This window comes from Schistocerca americana, chromosome 2 (genome assembly GCF_021461395.2).
Source record: "Schistocerca americana isolate TAMUIC-IGC-003095 chromosome 2, iqSchAmer2.1, whole genome shotgun sequence".
Taxonomy (NCBI): domain Eukaryota; kingdom Metazoa; phylum Arthropoda; class Insecta; order Orthoptera; family Acrididae; genus Schistocerca; species Schistocerca americana.
Genome location: NC_060120.1, coordinates 984,216,462 through 984,240,063, shown reverse-complemented (window position 1 = coordinate 984,240,063; position 23,602 = coordinate 984,216,462). Strand labels below are relative to the sequence as shown.

Sequence of the window (23,602 nt, the reverse complement as noted above, 5' to 3'; positions counted from 1 at the left end):
CAATGGGAACTCCAGCCTGGAATATCAAGAATATTAGGAAAAGGATAGATTGCTACCCACTGTAAAGATACCATGTAGAGTTGCATATAGGCATAACGAAACGACTGTTACACATTTAGCTTTCGGCCAAAAAGAAAACACATGCACACATTCATACAAGCAAGCACAGCTCACATGCAAATGACCACCATCTCCAGCAGCTCAGACTGGAATGACAACAGTGAAATCAACTGCCCCAATGCTATCCATAGGTAGATTGGTGAATATTAGCATCCATGATCAATTGCTGCTTTGGAGATGAGTTCTCACAGTAAAATGTAGCAAGCAGACAGTAGTGTGGATTTAGCACAGTAGCCCTTGTCCTCCCAGCCCCAATATGTGATCTGTTTAACTGGGAAGTGACTGTGACCCAGATCATACAAGCCGAGTAGTGAATATGACTGATCTCAGCAAATTGCATACATAATCCCTATGCTATCAGAAATAAATCTTGATGAATGAGCTCCTCACTAACAAATTAACAAATACTCTCTGAGTGGCAGCATGATTTCATTTATCTACTTCAACTGTATGCCTGACCTTAAATACAAGAAAAAAAGCAATCAGATGTGTATCTTCTAGTTGATAGGACTTTTGCTACAATCTGTATGCTTGGCTAACAGCTGGGAGAAAATGTGGGCATTTATCAATATTATTAAAGCAAAAGCAGAATTTTATTATGAACTTTCTAATCTGAGTCAGGACACACTCTTGTCTTTGGTGTGGGAAATTGCCCCTACAGGCAGATGAATCAGCAATGATCAACAGCATGAGAATGCAGAAGGCAATGGAAACTAATGCATTAAAGATACATAAAATGTATCAACAGGAAATTTGGCCTATAATTGAAAAAGTGTCATGATGATCTCTTCAATGGAAAAAGATTCCAGAGCAGTCCCCCATTTGAATCTCTGGGAGGGGCCTGCCAAGGGGGAGGTGACTATGAGAAAAAGATTGAACAACCAATGAAAGGATAATGTTCTACGAGTTACGGCATGGAGTGTCAGAAGGTTGAACATGGTAGCGAAGCTAGAAAATCTGAAAAGGGAAATGTAAAGGCTCAATCTAGATAAACAGGAGTTAATGAAGTGAAATGGAAAGAAAACAAAGATTTATGGTCAGTTGAGTATAGGGCAATTTCAACAGCAGCAGAAAACGGTATAACAGGGGGTAGGATTCATTACAAATATGAAGGTAGGGCAGAGTGTGTGTCACCGTGAACAGTTTAGTGGTAGGGTTGTTCTTTTCAGAATCGACAGCAAACCACCACCAACAACGATAGTTCAGGTATAGATGCCAATGTTGTAAGATGAAGATGAAGAGACAGATAAAGTATATGAGGAAAGGGTAATATAGTATATAAAGAGAGATGAAAATATAATACTCAAGGGGTATTGGAATGCAGTTGTAGAGGAAGGAGTAGAATAAATGGTTGCAGGAGAATATGGACTTAAGACAAGCAATGAGAGAGAAGAAAGACTAATTGAGTTCTGTAGTAAATTTCAGCTAGTAATAGCGAATACTCCGTCCATGAATCACAAGAGAGGAGGCGTACTTGGAAATGGCTGGGAGATACAGGAACATTTCAGTTATATTACATTATGGTCAGACAGATTTTCCAAAATCAGCTACTGGGTTGTAAGGCATGCCCAGGAGCAGATACATACTCTGATCACAGTGTAGCAGTGATGAAGAGTAGGCTGAAGTTTAAGATATTATTCAGCTGGGATCAATATACAAATGATGAGATACCCTTGAAGCTCTCTAACCAGTGGCAGTACAGTTGAAGATGAGTGGACATCTCTAAAAAGGGCAATCACAAAAGTTGGAAAGAAAAACATAGGTACAAAGAATGTAACTGTGAGGAAAACAGGGCATACAGAAGAAATTCTTCAGTTGATTAATGCAAGATTGAAGTACAAAAATGTTAAGGGAACAAAATAAATAGGAAGAAATGATTGTTGGAAGGACTGACTCAGCATATAGGCAAGTCAAAACAACATTCAGCAAAATTAAAAGCTGGGGTGGTAACATTAAGAGTGCAACGAGAAATCCCCTGTTAAATGCAGAAGAGAGAGTGGATAGGTGGAAAGAGTACATTGAAGGCCTCCGTGAGGGGGGACAATTTGTCTGATGCGATAGTAGAAGAAATTGGAGTCAATTTAGAAGAGATAGGGGATACAGTACTAGAATCAGAATATAAAAGAGCTTTGGAGGACTTAAGATGAAATAAGGTGGAAGGGATAGATATCATTCCATCATAATTTCTAAAATCGTTGAGGAAAGTTGCAACAAAGTGACTGTTCATATTGGTGTGTAGAATGTATGAGTCTGGCAGCATACCACCTGACTTTCAGAAAAATATCATCCGAAGACTGCAAGAGTTGAAAAGTGCAAGAATTATCACACAATCATCTTAACAGCTCATTCATCCAAGTTGCTGACAAGAATAATATACAGAAGAATGGAAAAGAAAATTGAGGACATGTCACATGATGATCAGCTTGGCTTTAAGGCAACAGAGAGGCAATTTTGATATTGCAGTTGATAACATAAGAGAGAGGGAGAGAGAGAGAGAGAGAGAGAGAGAGAGAGAGAGAGAGAGAGAGAGAGAGAGAGATGTTCATAGGATTTGTCAACTTGAAAAAATGTCTGACAATGTATGAGGGTCATTCAATGAGTAATGCCCCAAATGTTTTCAAAAAAGCCATAAATATGCACAGACAAATGCCCTTGTTGGTGCTTCACATTTGATGTTTCCTCTGTGTGCCGGTGAAGTTCTAAACTGCTCTGGCAGATGGCAGAGCCATAGTACAGTGTCAAAAGTGGCATCTACATACAACTCACATTAAAGCAGTGTGCTGTTATTGAATTCTTCTGTGCAGAAAAAGGGACTATGGTAAACATCCATAAACATTTGTGTGCAGTGTATGGCAATGCTGCAGTTGATAGGACTACAGTTGGAGGATGGGTAAAGAAAGTTACAGCCTCTCAGGAAATGCAGAGACATAGCTCGATGAACAGCCCCACTCTGGACATCACGTCACAGCCACTGCTCTAGACATGCTGAATTGTGTGGATGCCATTACTTGTGCCAACCGGCACACCACAACTCAACAATTGGCTCTACAGTTCTCATTCAGCATTGGAAGTGCATCTGCAGTGATCGAGACTCTTGAATATTCAAAGAGGTGCTTTTACCAGCAGGGAATACATGCTCTTCCACAATGTTGGCATACAGCTAGAGAACATGATGGAGACTATGTAGAAAATAGGACAGGGACAAGACATGTTGATGTATATTGCAACCAAATTCAGAGTCTTAACAATAAATATGTTCTGAGAAAAAAATGTTGGGTATTACTTATTGAACAACCCTCACAAAATGGTGCAAGATGTTCGAAAGTCTGACAAAAATAGGGGTAAACTGTTGGGAGAGGTCTGTTAAATATACAATATGTACAAGAGCCAAGAGGGAATAATAAGAGTAGATGATCAAGAACAAAGTGTGTCCCAAATGTGCTCTACAGGATTCAATTAGGGAAATGGGGGCGGTCAAAATTCAGATGGTTCAAATGGCTTTGAGCACTATGGGACTTAACATCATAGTTCATCAGTCCCCTACAACTTAGAACTACTTAAACCTAACTAACCTAAGGACATCACACACATCCATGCCCGAGGCAGGATTCGAACCTGCGACCGTAGCAGTCCCGCGGTTCCGGACTGCAGCGCCTAGAACTGCACGACCACTGCGGCCGGCAGGGGGGCGGTCAAAGAAGTGCTCTATGCCCATGGAAAGTTCCTCAAACTATGCTGAATGGTGAAGGCAGCACTTTAGTTCGGTGGGGAAATATTTACCCCAAGCCATGTGTATATAATTCTTTTTGCAGAAAACAATAAAGACATTTGTTGAATGCAAGGAAACAAGATTAGCAGAGGCTAAAGCAGAGGTACATGAATATTGCACTCTATAGAAACTAGTACACTGAAGTTGAGTTCACATAAATATTGTATTCCATCTAAAGCACACAGATCATCTTTGTGATGCAGTTGGAAAACAGATGCGTATGAGGCAATAATAGATACCTTCACGCATCCCATTTTACCCAATGTAAATGTACTCCATATCAGGGAACATCAATAACCTAAGGTCATTGACATACTTGTATTAAGCAGCAGCATGTATCAATGAGTAGCATGAATTATCACAACAGAAGCCCTTCTCCATACTTTGAGCATTCTACATCCTGACATACACACTGTAAATCACAGTACAGTTTGTTACGGAAGGTGCTTTGCACCAACATTTAGTTATCTGTCAAAATATATTCCCTCTCTAATTTCTGCATTTTACTCCCACAATCCCAAAGTGAGATATAGAAAAACAGTGGCAGCATTGCCACACAGCTCTCTTCAAATAATGCTTCTCTTATTTTATCCAGAAATGTCACCTTCTCTCGAAAGATTTCCATTTAATTTCACTGAGTATCTCTGCTACATTTTTTATGGGCTGTACCAAATTTTGTGGTTCTAGCAGCATGTATCTGACTTGTTTGATGTCTGCTATTAGACATGTCTGATAAGGACTGTAAACATAGGAGCTGTTCTCCAGAATTGGTTGCTATTGTGTCTTGTGTGTAAATTTCCTTTAAAATTCACTGCACTTCCATAGAGATCTTCTAACAAATTTAAATCTTCTAGTAAGTTACCAACTACTGATTTTATGCATATGTCATATTTCATACTACTCCCACAAGAATTACTCCTAAATACTGGTACATGCTACAGATATTCACCACTGACCTTGTAATTGGATACTACTGTGTCCTTTATTTTCATTACGAAATTAGATTGCATTTATCCAAATTTAAAAAGAGCAGCCCTTCATAACTCCAAGAATAAATTATGTGCAAATCTTTCTGTATTTCCTTTCAGTTTCCCAAAGACAGTGCCTTCCTTACACAAATGCATCATCAACAAACATTCCTATTGTGCTGCTGACCCTATTTGATAAATCATTTATGTATACCGAGAACATTATTAATCCTACTATGCTTACTTGCAATAGAACTGATGTTACTTTTGTTTTTACTGGATATCGACATCCACTGTAATGTACTGAATTCTATCACTTCAAAATTCACTGAGGCAACTGCATATCTGTGAAGATTCATATAATCACACTTTGATCATCCTTAGTAGACAATGTATCAAACGCCTTTTGCAAATCTAGAAAAACAGAATCTGCCTGATCCCCTGAATCAACGTGCTATTACAGTACATGCAACCATCTCTTTCATTTTTAATTTGGAGCAAGTTGAGTTACACATGTGGGTAAGGGTTCCTGTAACTTGTAGGAATCAACTGGTCAAGTTCACCAGTTGTTATTGCCCAGTACTGATAGGCAATTATTTATTAGACTGCTGATCTCCATTTGTTGTTACCGTATCTGGTGATTAAACATGCCTCTGTAATCAAAATGTTGTTGCTGCCAATGGCAGATGGATCTAACAGAAATAGTTTTCACTCAGCCAAGGTACTCATGGCACACACTCAATGTAGTGGAAATGAAAAGCCCAATTCCTGTATGAGTTCGGAGGTAGCATGACCCATTCAATGGACATCCATAATAAAATGCATTAGTATCATGTGTCTTGTGAATCCTGTGCTTGACTGTCAAGTTGACAGCCAGTACAGTACCTGATGATATGCTAATCATGTGGTATTCTGAACTGACACAGAAGGGCTCTCTTCCCAAAACAGCAACTGACTGTAGTTCAGTTCCTCACCCATGTATTATACTTATTGCAATATATGCTCCATATAGAAACTCTGGTAAAACAGAGAAGTAATTGACAAACATTTGCAGAAACTCCAGTTAACTTACAGATCTTGTTACTCTTCTATCTCTCAAAAATGCTGAAATATTGTTTGTGAAGAAAAACATTCTACAAGGCACGACATTCTAGGTTAAGCAATAACTTATCATTAGAAAATTTTTAAAATGATGAGTTGACTTGTGTGATGGTGGCATTGACTAAATCCATGTTTCTCAACCTTTTTTTCTTTTGGGTACACCAAAGTATGTTCCAAACTTTCATGATACCCTTACATATGATTTTTGTCCTAGATGCAAAAAAGGAGACACAAAAAGTACATAAATACTTTTCTTTAGTCATGGAATGACTATGAGATACAAATTTTACAAATTTATTACTTCAAGAAATGATCTGACAATATTTTTTTTATGTTCAGGTAAAATATCTATGGAAAACTAAAAGACATTAAAAATTTCATGACACACTTGACATATATTCATGGCGCACCAATATGTCATGACATGGCTGTTGAGAAATGCTGGACTAAACACTATTTAGCTTTTGCTGCACACTTAGAAAACTACACTTATACGGTTATATGATGCCAATGACCTACTCAACTTACTGAAGTTCATTTGATATTGCACAAACAGTGTGGCATTATAGCTGCTGATCATGAGCCTCTTGGCAGACAATAACACATTGTCACATTGTCCTCATAGGACTAAAATGAGCAGGGTATCGACTATCAATAAAAATAAATGGTACACACAGGAACTATGAAAACTTAAAGATCAATGCAACAATTTCTACTACTTTGCAAAGAATTCATCTTATCTGCATGCCAAAGTAAGATATAAAGAAAGCAAATGTCAGTACAGAATGGGTATTAAGAAAGCTAAATTAGAATGTAATTACAAATTGGTTGCACAAGCTATTAATAAACCAAAAGAAATGCGGAAAATCATTAATGAGAATCTAGCATCAGGTAGCAAAGAATTTGTATCTAGATCCAAAATTAGTGCTAATAGTTTTAATAATTATTTTGTAAACAGTGTAGATAGTGCAGTGACTAAGAGTATTCAAATAATCAATTTTCTAGATTCTCATCAATTACTTTCAAATAGCCAGTTTGGGTTTAGGAAAAATCTATCAACATGCAATGCTGTTATGAGCTACATATGTAACTGTCTTGAAGCAAAAGAAGAAAAATTTATTGTAAGTACAAAGTTTTTTGATTTATCAAAAGCAGTGACTAAGATACCTGATAGTAAACATGAACATAGCTAGTACTTGGATGTTGCCTATAAAAACCAAAATGCTAGGGAAAATGTGTTTTATTTTGAACACATTTGTGTAGAAGATGTACACTCTGTCATTCTTTCTCTTAGCAAATGTGATTCACTGGGTATTTACAATATCAGCTCTAAAATATTGAAACTTAGTAGTCATAATATAGCAGAGGTTCTCTGTCACATCATAAACTACTGCTTTGATGAAAGTTGTTTCCCTAAAATACTAAAATTAACTAAAGTAATCCCAGTCCAAAAAAAGGTGACAATAATTTGCCTAGCAATTATAGGCCAGTTTCTCTTGTACCTCTTTTATCCAAGGTAACTGAGAAATTAATGAGTATTCAAATAATCAATTTTCTAGATTCTCATCAATTACTTTCAAATAGCCAGTTTGGGTTTAGGAAAAATCTATCAACATGCGATGCTGTTATGAGCTACATATGTAACTGTCTTGAAGCAAAAGAAGAAAAATTTATTGTAAGTACAAAGTTTTTTGATTTATCAAAAGCATTTGACACTGTGTGCCACAACACTCTGCTGCTGAAATAAAAAACTGTAGGTTTCTCAGTCTCTGCTGTTAAAATTATTCAGTCATTCTTATCTAATAGATCTCAAACTGTTTACTTCAATAACCAATATTCTAGTTTTTTTACCCGTTAACCATGGTGTTCCTCAAGGGTCAATCTTGGGCCCTCTCTTGTTATATATTATACACTCCTGGAAATTGAAATAAGAACACCGTGAATTCATTGTCCCAGGAAGGGGAAACTTTATTGACACATTCCTGGGGTCAGATACATCACATGATCACACTGACAGAACCACAGGCACATAGACACAGGCAACAGAGCATGCACAATGTCGGCACTAGTACAGTGTATATCCACCTTTCGCAGCAATGCAGGCTGCTACTATTCTCCCATGGAGACGATCGTAGAGATGCTGGATGTAGTCCTGTGGAACGGCTTGCCATGCCATTTCCACCTGGCGCCTCAGTTGGACCAGCGTTCGTGCTGGACGTGCAGACCGCGTGAGACGACGCTTCATCCAGTCCTAAACATGCTCAATGGGGGACAGATCCGGAGATCTTGCTGGTAGTTGACTTACACCTTCTAGAGCACGTTGGGTGGCACGGGATACATGCGGACGAGCATTGTCCTGTTGGAACAGCAAGTTCCCTGGCCGGTCTAGGAATGGTAGAACGATGGGTTCGATGACGGTTTGGATGTACCGTGCACTATTCAGTGTCCCCTCGACGATCACCAGTGGTGTACGGCCAGTGTAGGAGATCGCTCCCCACACCATGATGCCGGGTGTTGGCCCTGTGTGCCTCGGTTGTATGCAGTCCTGATTGTGGCGCTCACCTGCACGGCGCCAAACACTCATACGTCCATCATTGGCACCAAGGAAGAAGCGACTCTCATCGCTAAAGACGACACGTCTCCATTCGTCCCTCCATTCACGCCTGTCGTGACACCACTGGAGGTGGGCTGCACGATGTTGGGGCGTGAGCGGAAGACGGCCTAATTTGCTGGGAAGTGATGGTGCGGTCCCCTACGGCACTGCGTAGGATCCTACGGTCTTGGCGTGCATCCGTGCGTCGCTGCGGTCCGGTCCCAGGTCGACGGGCACGTGCACCTTCCGCCGACCACTGGCGACAACATCGATGTACTGTGGAGACCTCACGCCCCACGTGTTGAGCAATTCGGCGGTACGTCCACCCGGCCTCCCGCATGTCCACTATACGCCCTCGCTCAAAGTCCGTCAACTGCACATACGGTTCACGTCCACGCTGTCGCGGCATGCTACCAGTGTTAAAGACTGCGATGGAGCTCCGTATGCCACGGAAAACTGGCTGACACTGACGGCGGCGGTGCACAAATGCTGCGCAGCTAGCGCCATTCGACGGCCAACACCGCGGTTCCTGGTGTGTCCGCTGTGCCGTGCGTGTGACCATTGCTTGTACAGCCCTCTCGCAGTGTCCGGAGCAAGTATGGTGGGTCTGACACACCGGTGTCAATGTGTTCTTTTTTCCATTTCCAGGAGTGAATATGAATGACCTACCTAGCAATGTAATAGATGATACTACAAACTGTTACTTGTATGCAGATGATATCAGTTTAAGTGTTACAGTGCCTACGAACAATAACGTAAGTAACTACCTCACGCAAGGTAGATATACTTTCTAACTGGTGCAATACCAATAGCCTGTCTATGAACATAAATAAAACACAGGAATTAAACATTTCTAATAACAGTAGAATCACCTGACAGACAGTTCCTGGCATGTTTCTTGGCATTGTTTTGCAAAATAATTTAGGCTGGCAGGTACATGTGGATTATTTAACACCAAAAATTTCTAAAGGAATATTTATGCTCAGAAAATTACAAGCAACAGTAGATGAGAAAATTTTGCTTTCTGTCTATTACAGTTATATTCACTCCCATTTGATGTATGGGACATTCTTGTGGGGTAATAATTGCTACTCAAAATGCTTATTTACAGCCCAGAAAAAAGCTGTCATACTGATACGTAAAGTACCACCTAGAACTCACTGTAGAGAATTATTTATTAAACTTAGTATTATGACCTTGCCATGTATATACATATTTCAATGTTTCTTTTTAATGTACAATGTCTAGTTTTGATCTGAATTCTGATGTACATAGTTATAACACACGACACTGTAATGATGTAAGAAAAGACTACTGCTCATATACCAAAACTCTAAACACCTTCAGACACACATCTGTAAAGCTATTTAATAAACTACCAGAGTCAGTTAAGAGACTGGAGCTGAAAAAATTTAAAATATTTGTAAGAACTTTATTAATTCAAAACTGTTTTTATACAATGGAAGATTTCTGTGAGCATAATTTTTAACATAGATTAATTATTTGTATATCTATTGCCATTGTTATTTGTACATTTATTGACGTTGCTTATACAAGCTTTGCATCCCTGTAAATGTTTTGTTTTTGGACAATAAAAATCAATCAATCAATCAATCAATCATAGAGATGGCCACAGTAATAACTAATATGAAATATCAGGTGGTGCATCTACAATGATCAGTCTGTTCATCCTGACTTCACTGCAATGCTCAAAATTACTGCATACCACCATCAACACTACACACTGTTTGCTTGTATCGTGGTAACACAGAGACTGTGTGAGCAGCAATCACCATGTGTCTTCTTCCATGATGATTTGTCAGCCCTCTTCCTGCCAGTTGCCAATAATGGTTGCACTGCCTATGTATCTTATCCTCTGTGGCTGCACCACACTACATTAAATCTGGACCACGTGGGTGACTGACAGCACCCAACTGGCCACAACAACACAACACTGCTATCAAGTTATATGCCTAATGTGGCCTTTCTCTGATATTTTTTCAGGCTCACAGACCATATACAAATAAAGATTTGGAATGAATACTGTGTTATTATGTCTAGCAAAAGTAACAATAAAATAGTCCATATTTATCAGAACTAAAAGAGTTATGCAACACAGGTTGCAGAACTTTTTATGGGTTCGGGATGCTGTTTTGAAGATACTAATTGCATGGATCTATTCTTAAAACTTTCAGGCTAGGTAATGTGCCCCAAAAGTGTTATGGATCATCCTGCACTTTAATAGAAAATTTTTGGTCACCAATTTGAGCTGCAAAAGTTTGGTATTAGATCTGTGACTCAATGAAATTGAAAAACATCCAGTACCTGTTGGGTCAAATGGATAAAAATCTTCTTCAAGAAGTTCTTTGCAGTAAAACTTGGCAAGAATAGTGTTGAGACATCGTCGATCCCAGTCATCGGTAACACGGCCCCCATAATTGCATTCTCCAGTTAAGTAACGAAGAGCATCAAACTGCACATCCTGCAAATAATGAAAACAAAAATTTAACTATTTGTTACAAATACATGTTCTGTTTTGTGTGTCACACATCACATTCACATCATATAACACTGTTTTCATTGGTAGAAGAAGTGCTTATGGAAGTGTAACTTCATGATGTGTTCATACATTGCAATGTTTCCTTGACATTCTCTGCTTTGAATCTGTTGACTTCTCATAGTTTTCAGCTGCTCCATAACTATATTTATATCTTGACTATGCCAGTGTAATTCATTCCAGCTTTGTTTTCTTGGCAGTTCTTCAACATACTGCTGATTCTCATAAATAAACAGTATCAGTTTCTTCAGCAACAGTCTCCATTTATTCTTCTATAATCATACAGTAAACCCTTCTACACAAAACTCTCATGGCTTATCTTATCCAGATGTTACATAAGAGTGACATGAATTGAAACTGTACAATCTTCTACTGTTTCTTCATGGAACACTCCAAGCATTGTTTTCCTGAGTTCTTTTACTCTTGACTTGTCACACTACCCCTAGCTGGGAAGACAGTGCATGGAGTGTGCACAGATGGCAACACAGATACTGCATCTCATGTAGTTACTGCAACACCATCCCACCTTGAAGACATGCAGCATCCTGCAGTGTACTCACAATATGCCATAATTCGTAGCAACATTCCAAAACACCTGTGCTCTCCTAAATACTGAATAATTATATCACTTACAGTTCACGAGCATCAATTGTTACATTGTCATAGCGTTACTCATCACTCTACTGTAGTGGTATGTAACATCACATGTTCCCCCACTCAGACGAATGCTCTCATAACAAGTTACCTAAGCTTAACTAGTAACATAACCAGTGCTATACATAATGGATTTCTTTATCAAGTATGTTTAATATCTTACATACATATCTGCCAACTTCGAGAGACTATAATAGCAATATACTTATTTTGTTTTGTTCGTGCATAATGTTTCGTAGTACTTCTTTCCCATAGTCCAACTACCTAGACAGACAGCTTGTTTTTAACAAGTTTATACTTACTTTTTATTTATTCATATACTGCATAGATATACAACAATTTCTTAACAAAGGCTATACTTATTTTTTACTCACTCATATATTTATTATTTTTTGTATCTTCTAATGCTTTGTGCCCTTCTTGTCCATAGCATTTATCTTCATTTCACAACACCACCTTTTTAAAATCTAATTATAAGAGAAAAGTTCTTTACAATAAGTAGTTTATGCTATTATCACAACTTGTTCCAGCTGCTTCATATATCTTATTTTAATTTCATCTCTTTTGATCACTATGAATATACAGTTGGAGCTTCAATTTGAGTATCTAGTAACGTTTGAGTTTTGTGTTCTATTATTTTTCTATCTTACAACATTTAGTATAAAAACTCAGACACTTTTTTTCATTTTTCATTATTCCCTAAACTACTATAACTAACAGGCTAGTACGCCTCAAGTTTTTAATAAGCTTCAAAATTTGTAACCTCCTTAAAACTATTTTACTTGCAGTGACTAGTTTCAGAAATGACTCCCATTATCAAATCACCATCTGCATACTAATGTGATACAGCTGTTCATTAAAAGACAGGGTATCATTGCACTGGTCTATCCATCCACTTTTCCTCTGTATGATGATTCAACTGAGAATTGAGAAGCTTACAAAAAAATACTCATATAGCATTTTTGGCTTTTGGTATGGCAGACTTGAATTTATGCGAAGCCTTATTTCTCTCGTAGTTTCCACCTTAGGTGTTATCAATTACTGTGTCAGCTTGCCCCTTTGCAAGAACCAGCAGCTCTTACTTTTGAGCACAACTGCAGTTTACAGTTCATCTATCATTGAAAATGAATACATTACATAGTGGCATGAACTGAATTCTACTGATGCCAGAAGAAACCAGACCAGTCATACAGGATCTGGGCAGCCAAACTTCATGACCTTAGCTGTAAGTGTCAAATCATTACTGGAGCCCTTAGTGACTCTGATGCAGACTCTGTAGTACCTGACAAAATTATCTGTTTAGCTCCGGACAAGGAAGTGTGCCTGTTGTCAGAAGTTTTGCAAATGGAATAATTTTTTGAAGCTTCTCAGGCAATGGATGACCAAATTGAATGTGGGGTGATGTGGCAGTTGTGTCACAAAGTGTCCCCCCCCCCACTAGGACAACAGATAGCTTGCACGAGGAAGAGGCAGTCATTGTAGGAAAGATGTGGGCCCAGTGCCAAGCAGACCAAGGCTGGTCCAAGCAGTCACAGCACCAGCATCAGTGTTCTCTGTTACCATCTTGTCATTTCTGTTTTGTCAAGCATAAACAATCGGCATGCCCTAAGCACTACACTATTTGTAATGCTTGCCAGAGGAAAGGCCACATTGCCTCCATGTGCCATTCGCCAAAGGTTTCTCAGGATATGGACATGGACATAAACTGTGTGACTCCAAAGCTTGTGCCTTCTCCCAAGTTGTTTATTGAGTTAAGTACTTTTCACCAAATGCTCCAGCTACAGATTAACACACGTGCTGCAATGATGTTTTTGAATTCTCAAACCTATGTGAGTTTAGGCTGGCTATCGTTGACACCAATCACAAGGAAGCTGGTCAGTTTTAACAAACAGAACAGTGCACTGATGGGACAATTTACAGCATCTACCTCTTACAAATCAATGGTTCATTCTGTTACATATTTGGTGGTTGCTGATGCCGGTGCCAGTGTTAAGAACTTGTTTGGGATGGACACATTTCTGGCATTTGGATTTTCTATCATTGACACGGTTCACCTTGTATCTGATAAGGTACCTTATTCTCAACTGTAGAAACTCTGTGAGGAGTTTTTGGCTTGTTTTGGGAAGCCTTAGGGTGTGCTACAAATTTTGCTGCTCATATTTCTTTGAAATCCATGGCTTGGCCTTGCTTTTGTCATGAGCGTCCTATTCTTCTCGCCCTGAAAGATCAGGTGAAAGCAGAAATGGACAGAATTCAATCTCGAGGGATGGTGCAACCTATTATGACTAGTGAATGGTCATCCCCACTGGCTGCATTTCAGAAGTTGTTGGAGAAACTTCATCTCTGTGGAGAGTTCAGTATGACTGTCAATGTTCAGTTGATCGTAGTTACATATCCTCTCCTACCTGGAGGAACTACTGGCAAAACATGTGGAGGCCAGTACTTTTCTTTGCCTGAAGCATATCTGCAGCTTCCTGTGCACAACAAATCTTGGCAGGTTGTGGGTCTGAATACTTTTTGGGCTCTATGAACATTTGTGCCTTGTTTTTGGTGTGGCTAATGCCACTGCTATTTTCCAATGATTTTTAGAGCAACTGACTATGCCTGTCCTGGGTTGTATTAATTATTTGGATGATGACTGTTATTGGCTCTTCCATGGTGATCACTTGAAAAGTTTGTGCACTTCTTTTTCTGTCTTATAGTCCAGAGGCTTATACATAACCTTGTGAAATCTCAGTTTTTTCAATCTTCCACTGTTTATTTGGGATCTTGCAGGATGGGGTTCAACCACATACAGCGAAGACAGCCTACTACCATAAATTCCTGCCACTCTGAAGCAATTCTGGACATGTTGGGTGTCACATTATTCTGTTGGAATTGCCCAAGTCTGTTGGAATGCACAATGACAGGAACGGATGCAGGTGATCAGACAGGATTCTTACGTAAGTGTCACCTGTCATAGTCGTATCTAGACATATCAAGGGTCCCATAGCACTCCAAGTGCACGTGCCCCACATCATTACAGAGGTGGCCACAACAACCCACCTGTTGCATGCCTTGTTATGCAAGAATGGACCTTTTTTGCTGTTGCCTACATTCTGAATGTGCTTTTCAAGTATTGAATCCAAACTCCTCTCGGCTCCTTGTTTAGCAAAACAGTACACAGTTTTGGTGACTGACACCTCATAGTATGGCTTCATTACAGTTCTAGCACACTGATATGCCAACAGCTCTGAACAATCTGTTCCTTTCACCTCTAAATCCCTCACTCCGGCCCAGCAGCATTACTCTTGTGTGGATAAAGCCGCTCTTGCCACAGTCTATGCTCTCCAGAAATTTCATGTTTTCTTGTATGGCTCCAAGTTTCACCTTATTACTGATCATAATACTTTAGTTTCCTTGTTTAACTGTCACACTGGCTTGCCTGACGAAGCAGCACTTTGCCCACAATGCTGGGTACTGTTCTTGTCTTGCTACAGTTACGAAAACCATTTTTGACCTACATCTAATATGTCAATGCAGACATCTTGTACCGCCTGCCTGTGGGTCCTGATCCCAGCTTTGATCATACAGAATTCCTTTGCTTCCATCTTGATATTGAGATGCAGGTCATGGTTGAAGGTTTCCCAATTATGAGCTCATGCATAACAGCTGCCATTGTTGCCAACCCGGCTCTCCGCCAGGTTGTTTGATTTATTCAACAGGGCTGGCCAGATAAACAACTGGGTCAGGCTTCGACCCCCTGCACAACTACTTTTCCTTACGGTGTTGCTCTTTATTTTTGAGAACTTGTTTGGGATGGTGTTTTGCTGTTGTCCACAGAAGATCTCTCTCCCAAAGCAGTCATACCAACCACATTACAGCAAGACATTTTATGCCTTCTACAATAGGACCATGAGGAGTTTTGTGCACTAAACTGTTAGCTAGGAGACATGTTTTTTGGTCAGGGATTGATGCAGCTTGTGAGCAGTGTGCCCAGGCAACTCCAAGGGTGTCTGTCCCCTGGCTCGCTTCACACCAGCCATGAGGACATATTCATGTAGACTTTGCAGGTCCCTTCTTGAAATCCTATTGGCTCTTGGTTGTGCATGCATTTTCACAGTTTCCTTACATTCTCTGGAGGGCTTTGATGTCAGCTGATGTAACAATTCATATGTATTTGAGGGTTTTTTCTATTGAGGGCTTTCTTTGTACCTTAGTATCTGATAATGGGCCCCAGTTCATTTATCAAATCTTTCAATTGTTTTGTTCCTGCCACAGCATCTGTCATGTTATGGCTCCAAAATTCCACCCTCAATCAAATGGCAAGGTGGAACAACTAGTGTGTATATTCAAGTCCCAAATGAAAACCTGGTTGTGGATTCTTAGCCAGCTTAGCTGCTTTCTGAGCACCTATCTCTTCATGGCTACGGGGAAAGCAGCCACGCACACTCTTCCATCTTCTGCAGCCCGCACTGCTCCCTCTGCAGTTGGGTTCATCTGGCCACTTTGCTCTGGAATCACCAGTGGGGGTGAGAGGGTTTGTTCACCAGTCCAAGTGGATACCAGTCACTGTTGTCTGTCACTGAGGATGCCATCTTCATGACTTCTGTACAACTGATGGCACACCACTTTGTTCAGTTGCAACTCCACTTGTTGCTGGAAGCTTGTGGTTCACGGGTGTGGCACTCATCACCACTGACCATCCCACAGCCCTCTGCCACTTGCCTATCATGGCCTGCTGTGGAGGTGCCCCTGCCCCATTGGCCACTTCCAGCACTTGCGGTGCCCTGCAGTTCCAGCTTCCTGGTGCTGGGTACCAGTCCATCTGCTGTTCCGATTGGGCCATCTCCACTGGCCCCCTCACCATCATCGCCTCAGCCATAGTCATCAATGGGTCTTGCCCCATCTCCTTCACACTGAGACCTTCCTGTTGATGATGATGATGCAGAGATGGTGATGGCACCCTTCTCTCCAGTGCTGTCATTGGGCACTGTGCAGGCCCACCAACCATGGGCATGCCCGCATCCTCGCACATTCCAGCCCTATGCTCTGGTGCCATTCAGCAATTTGCCCTGCCCCACCATTGGCACTGTTAGCTCTGCTCCAGATCAATGGCTGTGTCTCTTGTTTGGGTACCAGCATCTCTTCTGTTGCCTGGGCAACCTCTTCTCATGAAGGAGGGGTGTGTTGTATCATGTTACTAGTGCATGTGAGTGTGAGTGCACATAATGTAGTGTTGCTGCATATGTACACTTAATTAAATGCCAACTGCATCAGTGCAGGCCAGCAGCTAGATGCTGCTTGTAGGAACTGTGCACATGGCACAATCTCCCCTGTACCATCTACCAGTCAAATGAAATGTTGTGCGGCGAGGGCCTCCCAGAGGGTAGACCTGATCACCTGGTGCAGGTCTTTTGTGACAATGCCACTTCGGCAACTTGCATGTCGATGAGTATGAAATGATGATGATGAAGATGACACAAACATCCAGTCCCTGAGTGGAGAAAATCTCCAAAGCAGCTGGGAATCGAGCCCCCCACCCCCCTCAGCATGCCAAGCCAGCTACAGTGCCGGACATCTACCGGTTACTCATGCCTAAATACAGGTGGAGCAGCATTGGCTCACGTTCACTATGTTCCTTCAGTCTGTTTTAGTTCGTAATGCGCACATCAGTTGCTCTGTGTATCACGTATGTTGCACTGTATGTATGATTCTTTTGTCTTGTGACGTGTGGAGTTACGAGAGGCTTATTTCCATTCATGTTCAGAGATTTATGAATAAAGCCATATTTGTGTTACTTGGATTGGCTTGGTTTCATGTATTACTTGGTTACTACAGGTGTCCCAAATGTGTGCAGTAATGCTGTGCAAAACAATGTGTTATAAGTTACCTGATGCAAACTGTGTAAAGCAAAGAACACTGTATCACAAGGACCATCATCCTGATTTAGGTTTTTCTAATCATTTCAGGCAAATGATGGGATGGTCCTTCACAAAATGGTTCAAATGGGTTTAAGCACTATGGGACTTAACATCTGAAGTCATAAACCCCTAGACTTAAAACTACTTAAACCTAACTAACCTAAGGACATCACACACAGCCATGCCTGAGGCAGGATTCGAGCCTGCGACCTCAGCAGCAGTGCGGTTCTGAACTGAAGTGCCTAGAACTGCTTGGCCACAGTAGCCGGCCACAGTTAACTAGCTGTTTTATCCTCCATAAAGCATACTTATGTATTCTGTATGTATACATATTTAGAGTTACTTATTTTGCATTGTATTGTGATGCCAAATCCTACATCACTGTGAAATGAGTAAATAAATAAACTAAAATCACTTATTGAGGTTTTAAGAAAGATGATGCATGTAATTATCACAGATACTGAAATATGATAATAAATGTCCATGTATTGTCGATTAGGGAAATGCTAAGTTTAATACCAGACACTTTCATTTTTGTAAGTGTTTTGAACAATTAAGAAAAGAAAAGAAAAGAAAAGAAAAGAAAAGAAAAGAAAAGAAAAGAAAAGAAAAGAAAAAGAAAGAAAAGAAAAGAAAAGAAAAGAAAAGAAAAGAAATCATGGTTGAGCTGCCAGCCATATCATGGTGTATTTAGGTTCACAATAGAGGTATATTACTGTAATGACCATTCATATTACTCACATTAACTAACATTCTCACCACAAAAAGTTCCATATAATCATTATTTGATTAAAATATTATTATTATTATTATTTATAGGCTTACAACTTTACTTGAGGGAACAAGTCACCTTCTATTGACTTTGTGTCTACAATTGAGAAGTATGACATCAGGATTCATGTGAGACCTCTGAGGGCTTATTTTATATTTGATACTTATATACACTTGGACAATCAAAGCAGTAAAATACAATGGAGAAATTTGCATATTATAAGATTTATCACTTAAAGAATGTTTTGGGTTCAACTTGAGTATAGTCTCTAATCTGGATGTCAATCCCTCATCTACCTTATTTGCTTTTGTATGTAAGTGATTTTATACAGAATACTTATCACTTTGGCCCTTAAAGGCAAGAGAGCTAATGCTGAATCAATGACACACAGTTTCCCAGCTACAAGCTGAAGCTCGAATATATGCAGTAAGATTCTAGGTCAAAATATACGATTATACACATATCAAAAAAAGTTTTGCATCACCCCAGTTCCCAGAACTCCTGAAGATAGACGTTTACTGTGGACACTGTATCACAGACACAGTCCCTTTGACTGTTTAGAGATGTCACTAAACCCAACAAAAGATGTAAACAACAATGCATGAGCAGGGCCGATTAGATGGAGGGGGTTCGACAGCCAATCAGTTCCAGTCATTCCACCAAGAGTACACAGCTTGTGTTGTCTGTAGTTCAACCATGCCTAGATGATCAGCAGTGGTTAGCACACTGGACTCGCATTCGGGAGGGTGATGGTTCAATCCCGCGTCCGGCCATCCTGATTTAGGTTTTCCGTGATTTCCCTAAATCGCTCCAGGCAAATGCCGGGATGGTTCCTTTGAAAGGGCATGGCCGACTTCCTTCCCCATCCTTCCCTAATCCGATGAGACCAATGACCTCGCTGTCTGGTCTCCTTCCCCAAAACAACCAACCAACCAACCAACCTAGATGATCAATACTGCAGTTCAATCATGCCCGCATTGTTACTTTGTGCCAGGAAGGGCTCTCAGCAAGGGAAGTGTCTAGGTGTCTCGGAGTGAACCAAAGCAATGTTGTTCAGACATGGAGGAGATACAGAAAGACAGAAACTGTAGATGACATGTCTCGCTCAAGCTGCCGAATGGCTACTACCGCAGTGGATGACTGCTGCCTATGGATTATGGCTCAGAGGAACCCTGGCAGCAATGCCACCATGTTGAATAATGCTTTTCGTGCAGCCACAGGATGTCGTGTTAAAACTCAAACTGTGCGCAATAGGATGCATGATGCGCAACATCACATCTGATGTCCATGGCAAGGTCCAACTTTCCAACCATGACACCGTGCAGTGTGGTACAGATAGGTCCAACAACATGCCGAACGGACTGCTCAGGATTGATATCATGTTCTCTTCACCAATGAGTGTTGCATATGCCTTCAACCAGACAATCATCAGAGATGTGTTTGGAGGCAACCCGGCCAGGCTGAACACCTGAAACACACTGTCCAGTGAGTGCAGCAAGGTGGAGGTTCCCTGCTGTTTTGAGGCGATATCATGTGGGGCTGGTGGTCATGGAAGGCACTGTAACAGCTGTACAATACATGAAGGGCATCCTCCGACAGATAGTGCAACCATACCGGCAGATTATTGGTGAGGCATTCGTCTTCATAGATGACAATTTGTGCCCCCATCGTGCACATTTTGTGAATGACTTTATTCAGGATAATGATATCACTCGACTAGAATGGCCAGTTTATGGATGATATGACCCACAAACCACTCTGAGGGATCTATGCCGAATCGCCGTTGAGGAGTGGGACAGTCTGGACCAACGGTGCCTTGATGAACTTGTGGATAGTATGCCATGATGAATACAGACATGCATCTATGCAAGAGGATGTGCTACTGCGTATTAGAGGTACCGGAGTGTACAGCAATCTGGACACCACCTCTGACGGTCTCACTGTATGATGGTTCAACATGCAATGTGTGGTTTTCATGAGCAACAAAAAGGGCGGAAATGATGTTTATGTTGATCTCTTTTCCAATTTTCTGTACATGTTTCGGAACTCCCCAAACTGAGGCAATGCAAAACTTTTTTTGATGTGTGATATTTATTTATTTATTTATTGCTCCAGAAAAAATTATATACATACAATATATTTCAGATGTAGGACATATCTTATAGAACAATCACACTAAAAAAATAATTCCTTAATGAAAAGATTTTAGCAGCTTATTTAATGCATTTATGCATTTGGTATTCTTAATAATTTCTGCCATCTTATTATAGACTGTTTCACCAGAGCAATAAACACACTTTAAGATAGACTTGTGCTGGAATAATCTGATATGGTGTTCATATACAGCATTATTTTGGATAGAGAGAGTGTCTTTCTTCATCACAATCCCTTTTTTGCAAAGAGCACAATTGCTGGGATATAAACCCAGGGAAGCAGGAGAATATTTCAATCTTTTCTTAAAGGTTTACATGAACTATCATTTGCTTATCTTATTATTTGGATTATTCTCTTTTGCTTCCTGAATGTTGTTGCGTCAGGAGAAGAATTTCCCTGAAAGATAACACCATATCTTAAAATCAAATGTATCCAAGAAAAATACACAGTTTTTACAGTTTCAAGAGTTGCATTGCTGGATAGTATTCTGATTACATATGTTAGTTTAGACAGTTGGGAGTTTAAGGATGTTATGTGAGAGTTCCATTTTAGATTTTCTTGCAGGCAAAGGCCTACAGATTTTGTCAGGGTGGCATTCTGAATTTCTTGGTTATTCATGTCAATTTCTGTCTTTTGGTATAATCATTTGCTGGGGCTGAAAGTGTAGAGTATCAGTTTTTTGAGAGTTTAAGACAAGCCTGTTCCTATAGAGCCATTGTGAAACTTCATCTGTTATGACACCTGTAGCAGTGATAGGATCTTTATTATTTTCAACTTCAATAAGCAGAGTGGTGTCTTCTGCAAATAGTATTGCTTCTGTTTTCTTTACACATGAGAAGAGGTTATTAATACATGAGGGCAGATTATTAATGTATACTAGAAGAAGGAAGAGTGCTAAGGCAGAGCCCAGTGATATATCATGTGACAGTGAGGATTGCCTGAAAGGTATTTCTGTGTAGTGTTAGTATGTTTGTATAACCTGAGATTTCCCCCCCCCCCCCCCCCCCCCATCTCCTCCACATATGTACCATGGACCTTGCTGTTGGTGTGGAGGCTTGCTTGCTGCAGCAATACAGATAGCCATACCATAGGTGCAAGCACAATGAATGGGTATCTGTTGAGAGGTCAGACAAACGTGTGGTTCCTGAAGAGGGGCAGTAGCATTTTCAGTAGTTGCAGGGGCAACTGGCTGGATGATTGACTGATCTGGTCTTGTAACATCAACCAAACCAGCATTGCTGTGCTGGTACTGCAAATGGCTGGAAGTAAGGGGAACTACAGCCATAATTTTTTCTGAGAGCATGCAGCTCTACTGTATGGTTTAATGATGATGGCACTTCTTGGGCAAAATATTCTGGAGGTAAAATAGACCCCCATTTGGATCTCCAGGTCAGGAGTACTCAGGAGGATTTTATTATCAGGAGAAACAAAACCAGTGTTCTACCAATTGGAATGTGGAATGTCAGATCCCTTAATTGGGCAAGGTCAGAAAGTTTAAAAAAGCAAATGGGTACGTTAGAGGTAGGTATAGTGGGAATTAGCGAAGTTCGGTCGCAGGAGGAACATGACTTCTGGTCAGGTAAACACAGGGTTATAAATACAAAATCAAATAGATGTAATGCACAAGTAGGTTTAATAATGACTAAAAATGTAGGAATGTAAAAGGTGTACAAGTATGCTTCTGCCATTTGTCGATAGGTGGTGACAACGGTAAGTAGCGGTCGAAAGATACAGCTTGCAGATGTCAGGCAGTTAGCTTGGACCTTGGTCAATGAAACCTCATTCAAACATTAGTCAATTTGTGTCTGCATCATAAAGTTGTTCTTGATTGAAAATGTCAGTTTACGAGCCAAATCTCGTCATTTGCAGGAGGTGTTGCTGTTTTGTTTCTATAAGAAGAAAACAGCAGCTGAGTCTCATCGAATGCTCTCAAGTACGTACGGTAAGGACCCTACTAGTGAAAGAATGTGTCGTGAGTGGTTTCAATGCTTCAAGAATGGTGATTTTAATGTCGTACATTGGCATAGTGATGGAAGAGAGAATGTTTTCGAAGATACAGAATTGGAGACACTGCTGAGTGGAGACTTGCATCAAACTCAAGAATAATTGGCATGATTAGTGGAACAGACACAGTAAGCCATTTCAAAACGTCTCAAGACTATGGGCATGATTCAGAAAGAGGAACTTGGGTCCTGTGTGAGATGAAACCAAGAGACATTGAACAGTGTTTGTGTGTTTGTGAACAGTTGCTTCAGAGGCAAAACTGGAAGAGATTTCTGCATCGCATTGTGAGTGGGGACAAAAAATGGGTTCATTACAATAACCCTAAAAGCAAAAAGTCATGGGGATATCCCAGCCATGCTTCCACGTCGATGACCAAACTGAATATTCACGGCTCCAAGATCATTCTCTGAATTTGGTGGGACCAGCTCAGCATCATGTACTATGAGGTGTTAAAACCAAGTGAAACAGTCATAGGTGCTCATTATTGAATGCAATTAATGTGTTTGAGCAGAGCATTAAAAGACAAATGGCCACAGTACAGCGAGAGGCATGGTGAAGTGGTTTTGCAGCATGACAATGCTCAACCGCATGTTGCAAAAGAGGTCAAAACGTAGTTGAAAATGTTAAAATGGGAAGTCCTACCCCACCCACTGTATTCTCCAGACATCGCTCCCTCTGACTATGACCTGTTCCGATCAATGGAGCATGGCCTGGCTGACCAACACTTCTGATCTCATGAAGAAGTCACAAATGGAATCGATTCATGGATTGCTTCAAAAGACGAACAATTTTTTCGACACGGTGTTTGTACACTGCCCAAAAGATGGGAAAAAGTAGTGGCTAATAATGGAAAATACTTTGAATGATACATGTGTAACCAATTTGTTTCATTAAAGCCTCAAATATTGGGCAAAAACGGCAGAAGCAAAGTTGTACACCTTGTAGATAAGTTGCTATGAACAGCATAGTGAACACACTGTTGTAGCCAAGACAAGATGCAAAACCCA

General features: G+C 40.4%; 1 protein-coding gene across 1 annotated transcript in view; it reads right to left on the bottom strand.

The window, feature by feature from the left end:
* The window catches only part of LOC124596265 (dynein axonemal heavy chain 7), a 1,038,560-nt gene that overhangs the window by 103,722 nt on the left and 911,236 nt on the right, over positions 1-23,602 (bottom strand). Inside the window, 1 exon segment of the mRNA XM_047135340.1 lies at positions 10,868-11,033. Coding sequence (XP_046991296.1) covers positions 10,868-11,033 — 166 coding nt within the window.